This window comes from Pyrus communis, chromosome 9, assembly GCF_041283825.1.
Source record: "Pyrus communis isolate YQ-2024b chromosome 9, ASM4128382v1, whole genome shotgun sequence".
Lineage (NCBI taxonomy): Eukaryota > Viridiplantae > Streptophyta > Magnoliopsida > Rosales > Rosaceae > Pyrus > Pyrus communis.
Window position 1 is genome coordinate 17,262,127 of NC_142573.1, and position 17,819 is coordinate 17,279,945.

A 17,819-nucleotide genomic window follows, 5' to 3' on the forward strand; every position below is an offset into this window, starting at 1 on the left:
AGAGCCTATGTTTACTGACACAAAACAACTAACTGAAAAACTATCAAAATGAGATCCCTCCCCCAAACTTGAATAGCGCATTGTCCTCAATGTGAAGTGAAATAAAAGGCATGCAATGAGTTAAACAAATAAGGAAAAGTATAACTGACTAAAAATAATCTGAAAAATAAAGAGTAAAGTTTAGAACTCCCCTGGTCATGATGAAGTCCACTCTCAAGCACACAGCAAGTTCCATCTTCCTTCTTCAAAAACTTGGTTGCCTCCTAAGAAGCGCTAAGTTTTAAGTCTTTAGCTGGACATAGCAGTCTTTATTTAGGATCATTGAGGTACAAAACCTCCTCATTCATTTGTGGGACAGGTTCTAGGTATTGCTTCAAACGATGGCCATTCACCTTAAATGTCAAACCACTCTTCATATCTTGAATGTCCACAGCACCATGGGGATACGCTTGCACAATGAGATAAGATCCAGTCCATCTAGATTGAGGCCTAGTGGGAAATAACTTGAATCTTGAATTTTTCCACAAAACTTTTTTGTTTTGGTTCAAAATATTTCCGAAGTAAAGCTTTGTCATGAGCAACCTCGAACTTCTCTTTCATTCAATCCATAACATCGATCTGAAAACAATCATGAGGATCCAAAGGACTCTTCAAAGCTTCAAAAATCTGAAATTTTACGGTAACCTCCTGCACAGTCATGGTTAGTAAACCAACCTTTACATCAATTTTAGTACCTGCAGTAGCCATGAAAGGTCTACCAAGAATGAGAGGTAGCTCATTGCCTGGAATTTCAGCTTCTTCCATGTCCAAAACAATGAAGTTAGCAGGGAGAATGAACTGATCAACCTTGACAAGTACATCTTCAATAATGCCCGTTGGATATTTCACAGAATGATCAGCAAGTTGCAAAGACATGGAACAAGGCTTTAACTCCCACAAACTTAGATGTTTGTACACAGAATAAGGCATAAGATTGACACTTGCTCCCAAGTCAAGTAAAGCTCGTTCAAATTTTCTTTCTCCAATAATGCACGGAACTGGAAAGCTTCCTGGATCCATGAGTTTTGGTGGCAATTTTCATTGAAGCATTGCACTTACCGTTTCTGATAACATCACCTCTTCATGTTTTCCATACTTTCGCTTGTGAGTACACATTTCCTTCAAGAATTTTGCATATGATGGAACTTCTTTGATGGCTTCAAGCAATGGAATGTTGATTTGAACTTTCTTGAATTGGTCCAATATATGCCCCGGATACTGATCTTTTCTTCCCTTCTGTGCACGCTGAGGGAATGGTAAAGGAGGATCATACACCACATCCTTAAGTGTTGGATCAAACAAAATTCTTTTTGGCTCAGATGGCGGCTATTTTGAACTTTTAAAAGAATTATTTTGCTGCTGGTCATTCATATCTGTTCCCCTCTCCTTCTCCTTTTCAACTTTCTCATGCTTCTCTACTCTATTGTCGATCATCTTCCCACTTCTCAAGGTTGTAATGGCCATCACATGCTCATTATTTCTTGGATTAATTTATGTTTGGTTTCGAAATTGCCCTTGTGCTCGCTCCAACTTGTTCAAAGTAGTAGCTATTTGTCCTAACTGAATCTCAAAATTAGATTGAGCCCTTTCCAACACCGCATGACAAGCGATACAACTTCTTGTTCATGATGCGAACTAAATAAGCACACAAATTAAAACCTTCTTGTGACAATTGTAGTAAAGATGCAAGTAGGGATCGTTCTAAACCGGGGATTAGGAGGGATTACTAAATCACTTGGAAACTGACTCAAAAACTTAAAACAAAGGTTAAAACACTAAACTAGACTCAAAGAATGCAAAACTAAACAATAAAAACACTAAAACAAACCAAAAGACTCAAAACAGCACCAAAACACTCAAAACTGCCTTAAAAACACTTTCTGGGCAGTTTTGAGCACTTTGATTACTTTGGACGAATTTGGGAAATAAATTGATTCAAAACACTTAGAAACACAAACTAAGACACTTTCTAACTAAATTGGGCACTAAAGTAAAGGGGGATTGAGGTTTTGACGAAATTAAACTAAATGCACAAATTGTAATTAAGGGCAGAATGTAAATACGAATGTGATGAAAATATGGATGGAATGCTAACTAGAAGGTTCTTCTCCACACATGTCACACTTGCATACAAGATGATTTTCAGTTGGTCTTTCGATGAATTATGAAACTCAACACTCCGAGTTAATTAGGTCCGCTTAAATTAACCTTCAGATTTCCCTAGAATCATTGAATTGGATGAATATGCATCGCAAACAAATTATTCCTAACAAGTTCTCTATATAAACAGCATGATAAAGATACAAGTTAGAATCATTACGTTCTTTGGAAATCGTAAGTGTTGACGAGGCATTCGTTACTATGATAAGCATGAAACTAGTGCCAAGAATTCATTCAACGCGATTGTTTATAAGCAACCTCCACTACTTGTGAATATAAGTTCATAACTATTAGGTGAAATTCACTTCTATTCTAGCGTCAAATTCATGCATGAAAATTAAGCGTGCACTCTCAATAAACATACACAAATAAGTTATCAATCAAGCAGTTAAACAAATTGAATCCACAATACATGAAATTCCAACCAAAGGTAATCAAATCATATTACAAGCATAAACATGGTTTTGAATCACCCCCTAGCTAACTAGGGGTTTAGCCTCTCACGTTCACAGAAAGAGAAATACAATTAAATTTAAACATGAAGATTAAAAGATTGATTACACCTAGAACGCCCAACGAATCCACTTGAATTTCCGCGCGTTTAAGCTCCTCTTTCTCCTTTCTTCTTGCTGCGGCAGTGATGTTAAATGGTGTTGGTGGATGATTTTCTGGTTTAAGGATGGATTTATGGTGATATGGTGGTGCGGCAAGGTAGTAGGGAGGTGTATGGAGGTGTGGAAAGTGGCTGGAAGGGATATGGTGGCTGCGGCAAGGATGGGGGAAGGCTGGAATGGAGGCTATAGGTTGCGGCAGAGAAGAATGATATGGAATGGTGGCTGCTGCCTAGGGGTTTTTGGGAGTGAATGGCTGAATAGGCTCTAGGGTGAAAATTAGGTGCGGCTAAGATTGATTTTTGGTTTTTTAGGGTCAATGATTAATGGGAGGCCACGGCTTAGAAAGGGAATTAGGTTTTGTGGCTGCATGATGTGAGAAAAAGGATGGGATTTTTGCGGCTGCTAGGTTTTGTGAATGAATGGAATATAATCATCCCCCTAGGGTGCGGCTTAGGTGGTAAGACCTAGGGTTTTCTGAAATTTAAAACCTAATTTATTTTTGGTTAATTAAAATTAAGTTAAAAGCTTCTAGAATTAGGAAATAAAATCAGAAATTAAAAGGGATGGCTGCAAGGTACGGCTAGGGTTAGGTTAGGAGAGGGAAATAGGGTTTAAGTGGATGACATTGGACCTAAATACCCCCCCCTTGCACGGCAAGGGAAGGAAAGAAAGGGATTGGGCACGACAAAGGGTTTTAAGGGCCCTAGGGCCTTCGTTTTGTGTCCTAAAGTGCCTACAAGGCCTTCAAAGTGGCTAGAAAATACGGACGTTTAAGATTAGGAAAGGTTACCAAAACGGGAAACTTAGGGTTAACTTTCCTACTTCAAGTAGGAATCCTTGTTTGAGTAGGAATCCTCATTTTGGTAGGAATTCATCGTTGGAGTAGGAATTCATCGTTTCTTCAAGTCTTCAACTCATTCATTCCTCTTTTGCTCCAAAAGGCTCTAATTTGCATCTTCTTGCACACTTTGGCCTTATAATATGAAAATACACAAAAGTGGCCTTAAACACTAAAATAACTAAGTAAACACAACATAAATGCATGAGAACAAGCTAATTAAGTCGCATGAATATGCTCCTATCAGTTCATACCGGTCGATTTTCTTGAAGAGTTGAGATAGCATGTCCTTGATAGAAGGGTCTTCTTGTTGAATTGGAGGAGCTTGAAAAGGCTGCTGATATTGCTTTGTTGAATTGGATGGTCCCATGGTATTTTGCGAATCTCTCCAAGAAAAATTCGGGTGTTATCTCCATCCCAGGTTATAATTATTGGAGTACGGATCATTTTGGGGCCTCCCACTAAATGCATTGACCTCTTGTATGCTTTCTAGATTAGGATTTGCTGGACAATTTTCCATGTCATGGGCGATGCTTGCACATAAGGTACATGGCTGCGTGGCTGTCTTGCTTACTAGCGGTGTGAGAAGCTTCGTGAGAGCTGCCACTTGTGCCTCTAATTAAACCTGTCCTTGCATCAACTTCATAAAGGCCTTCTCTTTTTGTTGATGATGTAGTTGGAACTCTCAAATCTTTTGTAGGAAAATTCCAATGCTCATAATTTTCACATATAGTTTCAAAGGCATGTATGGAGTCTTTTGGAGTTTTGTCCATCAAGGTTCCACCAACTGTTGAATCAACCAAACTCCTACATTGAGAGTTCAAAACTTTGTAAAAATAATGAACCTTCTGCCAAGTGTTCAAACCATGAAGAGGACATTGAAGAAACAAGTCCTTATATCGCTTCCAACTTTCATGAAACTGTTCACCCTCTTGTTGGCGATAACTCATAATTTCATTGATCAAAGCATTGGTTCTCCGAGCAAGGAAGAATTTGGACAAGAAATTCTAGGATAAATCTGTCCATGTGTCAATGGAGGCTTCAAGGAGGGTAGCCAACCAGCCACTTGCTTTATCCCTCAAAGAGAATGGGAAAAAATGAAGTCGAATTTGTTCCTCCCTAACATTGGTAAAGGTGAATGTGGAGCATAGCTTGAAGAACGCCTTGATATGATGGTAAGGATTTTCCTCCTCCTTCCCTTAAAACATAGGCAACAGTTGAATTATTTGTGGGCGAATCTCAAATTGCTGCGCAATGGGGACCAATACAATGCACGACGGCACGTTGTACTTTGTTGGTTTTGTGTAGTCATGCATAAGCCTTGGTTGTGGGGGTGGCAATGGTGGAGGATTGTCTCTACCATTATTGACTACTTCCCCCATGGCTGGTTCTTGAAACACTCGTTGTCTCCGCTGTTCTCTTAAAGTATGCTCAAGTTCTTGATCTATAGGACTCCACTCAAGTTGCAATGAACGTCTACCTTACATATACGATCAGACTTTGCTCCTTGTTTGACCACTGCTCGGTATTTTACGCAGCTTAAATATCCAATCGTTGATCTATTTTTTTGGGTTGAAAACTAGACTTCTGGGGCTTTCCAACGATATAAAATGTGCCTGGTAAAAGATCGAATGGTTCAGTCCAAAACTGTGTCGAAACAGTGATGCAAAAACTAACATAAAACAGTGACGAAAATTTACTTTTACTTATCTTAATACTTATGACTCTTATTTGAAAATAGAGAACAAAACAAAATCAAATTGAATAAACTACAATAAACGACTTATTAGATATGGAATAAGATATCAAGTTAAGGGACACAATTAGATTTGGTTTAGTTTATAAACGACTTATTAGATATGTAATAAGATATCGTTCTCACAAGGATTCTAATTCAATCTCCAATTTGATAAACTAAACCAAATCTAATTATATTAAAGGCACACAAACCCAAACAACGAACTAGACTCGATCTTAATTAATAATTCAATCAAAGATGTGAAGAGTTTGTTGTGATGATTTTGTAAATGAACAAAAACAGAACCTTATATGAAAACTAAAATTAAAGAGAACAAAACGTTGTGTTTTAAGGCAAGTGATGAAAAAGTCTAGGGATTTGGAATCAACCACAAGCAATCTAGTTTCGGTTTCAATGCATTCAATGGATCTTACGATTATTTAGATGATAATTCCCGTATATAAGTCCTTGTCAAGCACATTAGACCATAGTTTTCCTTAAGTGAATGATTCTCTCCTAGTTTAAGCAGAGATTGTATATCCTAACATGCAATCTATCTTGGTTAAGGCATAAATTTAACAAGTATGACTCTTTACACTCTAGAAAACAAGGGAACCAAGCAAACCATTATTCTTCGTCAAGTAATAATGTAATTTACTACACTTAACCGCAAGAAGCTAATTGAATTATATTGCTAGTTCAACCTCAAATTCATCTTCCAATCTTACTAGATGCAAAGTCCTAAGGTGATCAATCAAAGAACTCAAACAAAAATTAACAATTCAAACAGTGATTAAGCATTCATCTAAAAGAAACTAGAAATCAAATGAATAACATTAAAAACCATAAATATCCATGCTAGGGCATCATCCTAATCCTAAAAAAAGGGTTGAGTTACTCATAGAATACGAAAACATAATTAGGAATCTTAAAAACATGAAAAACTTCCGAAAGATGAAGATGGAATAACAAAGATGGTCAGTGGCTGCTCCTTCTTCCAAAAACACACAGAGAATCCTCCCAAATCCTAACATAATTAGGTTTTGTGATATCCTTTGTATTGCATGGCTGATGATGTGGCGAATCAACTTCCCAATTATTTACTTCAAACCCATTTGAAATAGGATTAAAATCAGCTCAACACATTCTATCTTGGGCTTTGGGCTTTGGGCTTCGACTGAATGAAGACTTGAAAAACCCAACAGACTTTGCAATTTTCGCGTAGACTTGGCTGACCGACGTCTTGTACGAAAATCTTCATAACACCATTTAGGAAACTCGGAATCACGAAACATAAAACTCATCTGAAAGCTAACTTCCATATCTTTCTACTGGTACAAGGCTCAACGGCTGGTTCATTCTGAGGAAGTACATTTTAATCTGTAAAGTTGGCTGATCTACACAAACAGTTTCTGTTTCCAGCATGCCAAACTCATTTCGATAGCAAAAGTGCTCCTTTTTCTTCTTTTTTCCTCTTCACTCATCAAATCTAAGAAAAACATAAAACTAGTGAAACAAACTAAATTCACTCAAAAATATAACAAGAATCTAAATTAAAGGGCATTAAAATGTATGCAATATTGGTTGTATCAATTAGTCATTAACATGATTGGAACTCACGCTATTATGTCTGGAATCAACACTTTTCCACTACCATGATAAAAGAGCCACTTGCCTCCTTTCTCTTCCTTTCACTAAATCCAATAAATTATTAGGTCTCGTTTGACACGGATTCTTATGAACTGGAGTCCTATACTGGATCTTAGGTTTGTCCTGAAATATCTCAAATTGCAATAAGTTGGATAAAGTAGTATCCTACGTTTGTTCAGTGCCCAGAAGCTTTTATCTCGCGAACCCCCTTGCACGCGTTGCTATCCCTTCACTTCTAGAGATGGAAAAAATTATAGCCGAGGCCGAGACTATAGAGATGAAAAATAATATTTTGGAGGGCTAAAACATAGCAATCCACCCTCTTTAGCCCTTCAAAACTGAAGGACAAATATTCGTGTATGATAAAAAATAATTTTTTGGAAGGCTAAAACATAGCAATCCACCCTCTTTAGCCCTTAGACCTAGCAATTTCTTACACGACCTATTAACACAATACGTAAACGACACGAAAATAATGGGTTTTGGGTCAACACGATAACTAATCGGGTCATTATCAGGTCACACGATAATAACCCATTAATAACAGGTCTTGAACAAGTTTACACGAGAGTGACATTCGGGTAACCTGTTTCGACACGATAAGAAAAAAGTTATTTTGATGATTTTAATTTTTTAAACTACTAAAAAAAACTTACTATAAAATACAATAGATATAATGAATATGTATATATTGTTTATTAATTATTATTCTATTATTACTAGCCTCTCCGCACATGCTCATGCGCATGCGAGAGGCATTTTTGCATCACGGGCGCTACGCGCCCCAAAGATATGTTGCTTTAGATATTCGTATATTTCTTAAGTGATTACTGAAAATAAATAGGATCTTATTGCCAAAGAAGATGACCTCGTCCAACTATTTAGGCAAAAACTTAACTGTAATTGAAATAGAGAGACTCAAAAAAGAGAGATTCTTCTCTTGAATTGCAAATAAAGTACCTGCGGAGACTTATTGGTTCTGCACCAAAACCTATTGCTCATTGCCAAAGGATCAACTAAAATATAATCGGGCACGCTCACGCATGCAAGAGACCTTCTTAAGTGATTACTAAATATTTTTAGTTTGGTATTAAGTACTCTTTACTTTTGATTTTGGGTCCCCTTTTATTTCTTTGTTTTCAACAACTATTTGTTTTATTTTTTGTGCGTTTGGCAACTGGCATGTGGTTGTCATTCACCATTTTAAATACAAAGAATGAAAGAAAATTCATGAAAACTGAATAAACAACGTTACAACCCGTCTCTAGTTCTACGATTTTATAAATTTTAAAAGAATGAATTTACGAAAATGCCCTCGAGGCAAGGACTTTGACACTTTGACTCTCGTTGACCATCGGTTAGAGAGACGTATGACTTATTCTTTTAGCATATCCTCGTAGTACTCGTTGGTACGAACGCATAGGCAAAAGCCGTTTGCGAGTCTGGATTATATCGGTATAGTTACAGACATTTAAAATTGGTTATTTAAAGTTTAGTCATAAATTAATTGGTAAAGTACAAAAAACTACCTCAACTATTGGTGTCATGACACTTTCATACCTCATCTTTTAAAATTGATAATGTCATTCCTTATCTTACGAATTTGTGCCAATGTTATACCTTCTGTTAGCCTGCTGTTAATTTGTCAGTTAAATGCTGACGTGGCTTGATCAGACTCCACTTTCTATTAAAAAAACTAAAAAAAATCATTTAATATTTTTAAATATTAAAATAATAAAGAAAAGTTAAAAAAAAAAGAAAAGAAAAGAAGCAAAACCTCCCGAAGAAGAAGAAAAAGAAGAAGAAGGAAGCAGGAGAAGAAGAAGAAGAAGAAGAAGAAGGAGAAAAAAAAAAAAAAAAAAAAAACCCCAACCCAATTCGTTCCCCCCCCCCCCCCAAAAAAAAAAAAAAATCCAACCCCTTGCAACCCAGAAAGAAGAAGAAAAAGAAAAAAAACCCAGATCCTGTTCACCAGGCCGATTCCGCGGGGGTTGGCTGCAGAGGGTGGATGTGAGGGGAAGACGAACTGGGAATTTTTTTTTTTCTTTTCTGGGTCGCAGGTAGGGGCTCGGGTGGGGGAGAAAAGGGGGTCGCCGGGGGGGGGGGGGGGGGTGTGGGGGTGAAGGTATGAAGTTTTTTTTTTTTTTTTTTTTTTTTTTTTTTTTGTTTGTTTGTTTTTTCTCCTTCTTCTTCTTTTTCTGGGTTGCTACAGGTAAATGGGGGAGGGAAGGGGAAAAGGGACGAAAGGTTTTTTTTTTTTTTTTTTTTTTTTTTGTTTTTTTACTTTTCTTTATTATTTTAATATTTAAAAAATATTAAATGATTCTTTTTTTAGTTTTTAATAATTTTTTTTTTTTTAATAGAAAGTGGATCATGAATCAAGCCACGTTAGCATTTAACTAAGAAATTCACGCCAAGCTAACGGAAGGTATAACATTGGCACAAATTCGTAAGATGAGATATGACATTGTCAATTTTAAAATATGAGGTATGAAAGTGTTATGACACCAATAGTTGATGTAGTTTTTTATACTTTACCCTAAATTAATTCCAACTCCCACCATGTGGGAGTGGTAACCAATCAATTTTAAGAGAAAAAGAAAAGAGAAAAAAACAAAAAAAAAAAAAAAAAAAAAGAGGAAGGGAGAAGGAGGGGCTGCCTGATGGCAGCAAAAGAGAGGGGAGGAAGAGAGCACAGGAGGGACCGGGAGAGAGGATGGCCCAGTGAGGGAAGAGAGAAAGGAGGAAAAATGAGGGAGAAGAAGAAGGAAGGGAACCGGATCTGTTCCCCTTGACCCGCAAAACCCACAGACCCAACCCGTATTTCGGCAATTTCCGTCGCCTTTCTACCATTTTTCCGACGATTTAGACCAATTTACTACTCCCAGTCATCATCTAGCCTTCCCTTCTTCCATATCCACCTAAAATTTGAAGGAATTTGGGTGTAAATTCATCAAAGGGCCGACGGTGGGGCTAAGGGTTTGTGGTGGCCATTCCTCAAATTCTGAAACAAAACCCTTAAATTACCACCACCAAAATACTCCTCTGAAGCTTAAGAACAAAGCCCAAATAAGTTTAGGGGCATCGGAGTTTCTATAGAGCCGAATTGAGGACACCCAAATTATAGGGTTTCGACGGGTTCGTGTTAAATTGTGGCTTTTCCCAGCCAAATTGGCTTTGGTCGTAGGTATGAAAGTTTCTCCATTCACTAAGATTTTCATTTCTAAAAATTTTGAGAATTTTTAGAAATAGTTGGATTTTCCGGCAAGTCAGGGTGGTCGACCGCCACCCACGGAAGCACGTGGCCAGGGGGCCGTTGATGTCATTCTTAGGCTAAATCAAATGCCTTGAGTTCAGTCTTGGTAATTGTAGTCTTAGGTTGATGGTTGGAACCTAAATTCTATATGTCATGTTATTTGGTAAAAGTGTGAATCGATGATCTGACCGTTGGATTATCACCAAACTTTAATACATTATAGTACATAATATTTATGGACCATAGGAACTTACGAATTGGGAATCCGATGTATGGATCTTACCGAATTGGAATTGTTAGTTCATAAAATACAGTGTTGACCGCCACTTGGTTTTGACAATTGGTGGAGATCTGACCGTTGGATCATAATGAAATATTAGGACGTGGTTCTAGGAACATAATATGAATCTTTGGAAGTAACGGATCAGAAATCCGTGATGCAGATCTTCCAGAGTGAATTACGTAGGGATGTATTTTTTTTTATAAATTATGTATTCTATCCGTAAGAACTCTGAGACGTGAATTGATAATTGTTCTAGGCGACATTGGTTTGTGATGTCTCGACATGCATGCTAAGGAGTTGTTGCATGGACCTCAAGTGAGTGGGTCCTTTCCTTTCTATCATATATGTATACATATGATTGATAATTCCACAAACGTGTTTAAGTTGAGTTATGCATGTTACCTACAAATAATTGATGTGAACTACGATTGGCTTGATCCCTGTTTAGGGTACGTAGGCAGTCTAACGAGATGTTAGATGTAGGCATACAATAAATGAGATTAAATAATCGAGACAAAAGCCTTGTTTGGGAATTGAGCAATGTGAAGGAAGTTGGTGAAAATGTGAGATTTAACCTTATGATTTTGGTGGTTAAATGTTGGTCATAAATCAGTTTGTGAGGAATTGAGAGATTGAAGTAAAGAATCGTAAATAATGATGGTTAATTAAACTAATATTTAGTTGGACTTGTTCTTGATAATTATTCCGAAAATAAATAGTTCGGGAGTGGGATGTTACAGATTATGCATATTTCACAATGTTACATATATATATATGTATATATGTATATATGTATATGTATATACTGGTAAATGCTATGACATGGTTGAGTATTAGATTGCATCATGACATATCCATATGTATACTACCTGTAAGGAATTACTGTGAATGCTTTGAAGTGCGAAGAAGAACGCAGGACGCACAAGTAAGTTCAGGTAAGTTTATGGTGTTACTTGTAATGATCGAGTTATGGCATGACTATATTTATACTTTAGGCAACTCTGACATTGTCGTACATGTTGCTATAAAAGGCAACTCCGACACTATCGTACAGGTTGCCCATGAGTCGTACATGTTATAATAGATGTAGTAGAGCTCATAAACCTGCACCCCGATGTTAGTGCTCCCGCCCGTGGCCAGGGCACAGTCATTCACGTGATGTTCATCTCCCGCACCTTACGCTTACCTTGAATTCAAGGCAGGTGCACATGCCTATCGTACAGACCATTATAGGTGGTTTCGACTCGTAGGTGACCCGCGATTATTCACACACTCTTCACTTGAGCGTACTTATTTACACCCAGTCCTATCATATAGACCACTAGAGGTGGTTCCGACTCACGTGCAGGGATATGTGATGTGCTATGGGTTCAGCTGTATAGGCCACGAGAGGTGGATCTGGCTGACATATTACTTGGATATTGATTGATGAGATATAGATGAGTCGTACAGGTCACTACAGGTGACTCCAACTTATGTGCTAGCATTGATTGATGAGATATAGACAAGTCGTACAGGTCACTATAGGTGACTCCGACTTATGTGCTAGCATTGATTGATGAGATATCGGTGCAGCTGTACAGGTCACATTACGTGACTCCGACTTGTGTGCTAATATAGATTTATTGAGCAAATGATTATTTATATTACTGATGAGATGTTGTGCCATGGTATATTTATGGAATCACTATTGATATATTTTTTATTTCACATTGATACATGATATGATTTTCTGGAAATTATACAGGTATTGCATCGAGGGGTTATAACGTTTTATTAAAAATTTTATGTCCAGGGCCACTCACCCTTGTTTTGTTTTCACCCTCCAAGTTTTATTAGCTGAGCTTTCTTATCGACAAGGGGTCATGGCAAATCTTAGTATTAGAGATTTCTTTCGAGGGTATGATTCTCAATCCACTCTACTGTACTTATGCTCTAACGTCACGTGTGAAGTGGGTTCATTCCCGCTCACCAACGCACTCTGGTAACTAGGCACTGTTAGGTTCAAATTTATTCATATTTTTCCACATCATCACACTTTATGGCTTTGTCACCTTCCAGGTGTCGGCCAACACAACTCGATTCGAAGTCCTTGTGGACATTCCAGGTCGGGGTGTGTCAAACAATGTATATGCAACTGATCAAGAAAAATAGAATTCAATATAAATTATTCTTTCTTTTGATCATTTTTTTCTAGAAGATGCACATTAGAATAGAATATGAAGAAAAAAAGGGAACATTTGGGTATCAATGGAGAATAGCAATTCATGAACTTCTTTTTTTATTTTTTTTATTAAACAATTGATTTTGTTAGATTAACCACCGATGAGATTCGAATACAAACCATTATACAAGAGCTCAACTCCTTTCCACCACTGTAGTAAAGACCCACTTGCCACTTCATGGACATTTTATTTTATGTTTTTCACATGCGTTGAATGAAATTGACATGCAACTACGTAAGCTAAATATTTGGGATAGGCAATACACAAAATCATCTAAGCAGAAACAAATAGAATTAATATGAAGAGAAAGCATACATGGATAAAGACAAACAGATTAACTATGAGTTTTAGGGGTTTTATTGTATGAACAAACGTTTGCACCATCATATTTAAATGTAATGTGTCTTAAACTTCATGTTTGAACCTATGGTGTAACAAAAAAACATATTTGCATAGCAAACCCGGCTACATCATTGTTATTGAACATATGGTGTAACATAAAGCAAAAGAAATCAATCTGAACATATGAAGACAATTAACAATGTTCTACAAAAAAGAAATTAACAGAAAGCATTCAATAGTGAGGCCATAACTAAAATTTAATAGCATCCCAAGTTGCCTCATAGTCAATCAAACTTCTCTAATTTGCCATGAAGTAAACATAATCCTGAATCTTGAGAAAACCAAATTCAATTAAATAACAGTTAATAAGCAGCAACAATGGATTGCCTTAATCAAAATATTAACTTGATTAAACAACCAAGTCATCTCATTTTTGCCTCACAAACATAAGCTGATGAAGCTAGCAAGAGGGTACAATTTGTTAAGCTTAATAGCCTTTATGCACATGAAATACCTTTTCCAAAACACCTAAATATATTTTAAAAAAAAATGAATAACTTCAATGCTTAAAGCCACAGGAAGCTTGTAGAACAAAGTTAACATGAAAAATGAATAAAATGACAGGCATATCTATAAACAGCAGGAAAAAAAGGAAATCATCAGCGCTAAATTCCTCAACTTAACTATCTCGAGAGTTATTGGACTGAAATGATGCCAATTATATGACAGAGAAACAAATAAAAACGTGTAAATTCATAAATCAAAGTTTTAACTCGATCAAATATTATTCTAATGAAAGTTGTAAAATGCAAATATTTAACAACTAACTGTTTCAACCATTTGACTACCCGCAATGTAGACAAAGAAATCTGATACTCATAGTACATAACTGCTCTATTTATCTCTCTGCAAATGACAATTAATAAAATGGAAAACTGATGTATACCTTGGCTAGTTATTATTTTGGGTCGCCATCTCCAATTGCTCCAAATAAAAGAGAGGAAGCGTGTGAATGCAAAATTGGAGGCTTGTCTTGAGTTCTTGAGTTGGCACTGGCGGTCGTTGACCACGTCTCCTAACCTGTAACGCGCTAAAATTATCGATTCAACAGAGAGTGTTTAACTAAATCTTATCTCATTGGCAACGGCACATTATAATATCAAGCACATCTTTTGTGTTTATAGATAATAGAATTTTACACCTTTAAGTAGGTATTTTTCATTTTCAGAACAACAAAATTAGGAATCGAACATAAATATGACCATCAACTATTATACAGAAGTTCAAAATGAAAATTAATTAGTCATGCAAACCCTTTTAAAACAATCGCGATTCTATCTCTATTTGAATACAACACCATTGAGCTGAGGTTCTCAATTTTCTTAGCTTGCTGTTGCACAATCTTCTCTCTTTCAGCTTGGGCTTTTTTTTCCTCCAACTCCAAAGCCATACGCTCCCTCTCTAACTCAGTCTGCATAGAAAGTACGTATGTCCCAGAATATAGTTGCATTCAACTAATTACAATGAACATAAAGTGTAACTTCAAACCTGCAATAACGTGTTTTGCAGATTGAGGATTTCCTCTGCCCAACGTTCTGAATGATATAAAAGAGAACTACAAATTGAAAACTTGAACTTAAACTGTATCCTTTCCGTTTCATTTTTCCCTGCTCGAGGCCAATTCAAATTGAAAAAAGAACTACATAACCACTGTAAATACAAATCTTTAAACTTTCTCCAAAAAATGAAATCACAGAGAATTGAATTTTAAGCGTGAATCTAAGGCAAACGTACCAAAATGCCCATGATCCGTTACAACACACCGCCCCTTGCCATCAACGTCAGTAGGTCATCTCTCGAAAACTCCTTAAGCCCTTCCGCAACTGCATTCATTTGTCCTTTCCCTCTGTCAAGAACTCCAGTGAATGCTTCCTCCGCCGCCACCGGCAACGCCACTTTGTCACCTGATAACGTCGACTTCAACCGGCAAAACGTCGGACCAAACCACATTTTATGCAAAAAAAAAAAAAGAATCAAAATTTGAAACTAAAGGTGCAACATTTGAAGAGTGTGGTGTGGGTGGTTGAGGCATTTCAACAAACACTTACCTAGAGTGCCCGGTGCAACCTCTTTCGGAGGTGCGGCTGCAGAAGGACTCGTAGCCCTCTGCCATGACCAGGGCGGCGATCAATTCCCGCCGTTGCAGTTTGGTTTCCTGTAAGCCGATCTAATAAATTCAGCAACTTGAGCCCGTTCACGTTGTACGTCACTTTCTTCATCTTCTTCCTCTCTCCGGGCAAGTTCTAATTAATTCGACAATTATCAAGGAAGAATTCAGAAATTAATTGGATCTTCATGGCAATTGCGAGCTAATTTGACAATTATCAAGGAAAAATTCAAAAATTAATTGGCGATTACCGATTCCGAGACCAGATTGGAAATAAAGGATGATGGCGCCCATTGTGGTTCTTTCGCAGTAGCGTCGAGGTCTCTCCAACATAACTACAGGTTCGAGAAGATGATGGGATTTGGCGACGATGGGATGGACTCCGTTACTTTAGGCAACGATTCGGTTTTTGTAAGTGTTTGGGCCTAAAATAATATTATTGGGCCGAGTGTGGGTTTATGTTCAGCCTAAAGTTTTTCAATATACTATGGGTTGCCTGGTGGTCCGGGTTGTTTAGTAAAGATGGTTGAATTCTATCTCAAGAAGAAGTAGTTCGGATGAGCGAATGGGTCAAAGAAGTCCTGATACGATAAGGGGTCTTAGTGCAATTTGGATTCTCAACCAGCAATGAATATGGCCTCAAAAAGGGGGTGAGTTCAAAGTCTTAATAGGAGTAGGATTGGTCGAAGTGGAGTTGGAACAGAACAAGAAGTCCCAATCCAGGTATGATTTTGACTTGATCCCAAGGAGGATTTAGTGCTATAAATACATGACATCATGCAACAATCAAGACCTCCAATTCAACACACAACTACCCCTACGCAAACCTCTCAAACATCTTGAGATTTTTTTTTTCTTTCTTCGTCAACACATCTTCAATTTGGATAAACAGCACTGTGAAGGCAACCGGCGAACATCTTCAATTTGGATAGATAACATTATTGCTGTAGAATCAATTGACCAAGGAACATCTTCAGTTTGGATAAACAGCATTGCATTGAGGCCGATTGATTACCTATCCAAGTCTCGGTCGAGAAGGGTTTCCGAATCCTTATTGGCAGAGGTCATCTTGTTAGCCTTCTCGGCGAAGTATGGTGTTACGAGTTATGACATTCGGTACATTGAACGCCGAGTAATTTTATGATTGGATACTCACAAGTGAGTTTCAGTGTCTGGCATTCTGACAGCCAAACCACCTTTACCATCAAGACATACGTCACCTTTGAGTACTTGTGTCCATATAGTTTGGTGCCGATTCGACGTGCTTATACTTTCACAAATATAATCACTGTGACCAAATCCGGCACCGACGATTCGTGAACTTCGCAGAATTAGCAGCCTTGTCTTCAGGCTCAAGAATCCAAAGGTCGAGACTTGTTCCTTCCTCGACTGCAGTCGCAAGATCAAGAAGTCAGCAATGCAACATCAACAAATTTTACTCATCGGCCGAGCCCAGCCGACGAGATGGCACGCCCCACATTCAACCGAATGACGTAGTTAGCTTATTAGTTACTCGGCCTGCACGCCACGTAGGCTTTGTAACTTTTAGGGTCAACATTTTGGCATGCCCGGTGGGACTTTGTGCTAGACCTTCGGAGTTCATGACCATTGAAACACTGTCCGTAAAGAAGAAAACAATCATGGGAAAGTCAACAACCGACTTATCGGTACAAGGTCCTGGATAAGATTTGTCTCAGGTGCAAAATCCCCTTATTCTTATGCCACCCGAGGCTACAAGTGCGACACGCCAAAAGAAGGAAATTTATCTCGGCGGACAGCCTCGCAACCCAGAAATTCCCAACCAAATGACAGGTATTTTCATCGAAGGAATAGTGGAAGATTGTGACGAAGATGGTGGGGAAAGTTCTGATCCGCTAATAAGGTCGTTTCTTCGAAGACGACTTGATGAACAATCTCGACAAGTCGAGCAATCGATTGGCCAGAAAATGAATGATTTTCTTGACACAATACGAAGCAATAGTGATACACAGACCAAGATGCTTGAACTATTGGTCAGTAAAGCCTTCGAAGATGGCCACGTCGGCCAACCTCGATAGCCTCCCTTTAAGAATGTTCCATTACAAGCCGAGAAAAGATTTGCTCGGCTCTAACCAATTGACTTGGAAAAAAGAGGCAGATCAAGCAGCAGATCTGATGGGCCTGACCAGAGAGTAGAAGAGCATCCGTCAATATAACTGAGGTCCAAAGAATGATCGACTCGGCCTTAAAAAAAAGGCCAAAGTTCCTAAAGTTCATCCACCCGTACCCGGCTTATGTGCAAAAGTTCGAATACCCTAAAGGCTTCAAGATCCCCGACTTCAGTCTTTTTGCCAGAGAGTCGTCCTTATCTTCGTTAGAACATGTAGCTCATTTCACTGCACAATGTGGAGACGTTAATTGCGACTTCCATAAACTACGGTTATTCAACTTTTCAGTAACAGGTTCAACCTTTGCTTGGTACATCAACCTCCCACCGAACTCCGTCCAGAGTTGGGAGGAATTGATCT

General features: G+C 37.9%; 1 protein-coding gene and 1 long non-coding RNA gene across 6 annotated transcripts; both read right to left on the reverse strand.

Moving 5' to 3' along the window:
* Positions 1-600: 600 nt before the first annotated feature.
* On the reverse strand, positions 601-1,059 carry LOC148694352 (uncharacterized). The gene has a single exon (XM_088700682.1). The coding sequence runs from the start codon at positions 1,057-1,059 to the stop codon at positions 601-603; it is 459 nt and encodes a 152-aa protein (XP_088556808.1).
* Positions 1,060-13,235: 12,176 nt separating this feature from the next.
* On the reverse strand, positions 13,236-15,747 carry LOC137741038 (uncharacterized). 5 transcript variants are annotated; one of them, XR_015966188.1, is made up of 3 exons: positions 15,564-15,733; positions 14,092-15,448; positions 13,236-13,476 (listed from the first exon to the last, which is right to left on the reverse strand). It is a non-coding gene; the product is annotated as an uncharacterized LOC137741038 (long non-coding RNA). The 5 variants fall into 5 exon arrangements; XR_015966189.1 differs by having other exon boundaries at positions 13,236-15,122; positions 15,254-15,448; positions 15,564-15,730; XR_011069199.2 differs by having other exon boundaries at positions 13,236-14,616; positions 14,694-15,448; positions 15,564-15,728.
* Between the last annotated feature and the right edge of the window lie 2,072 nt (positions 15,748-17,819).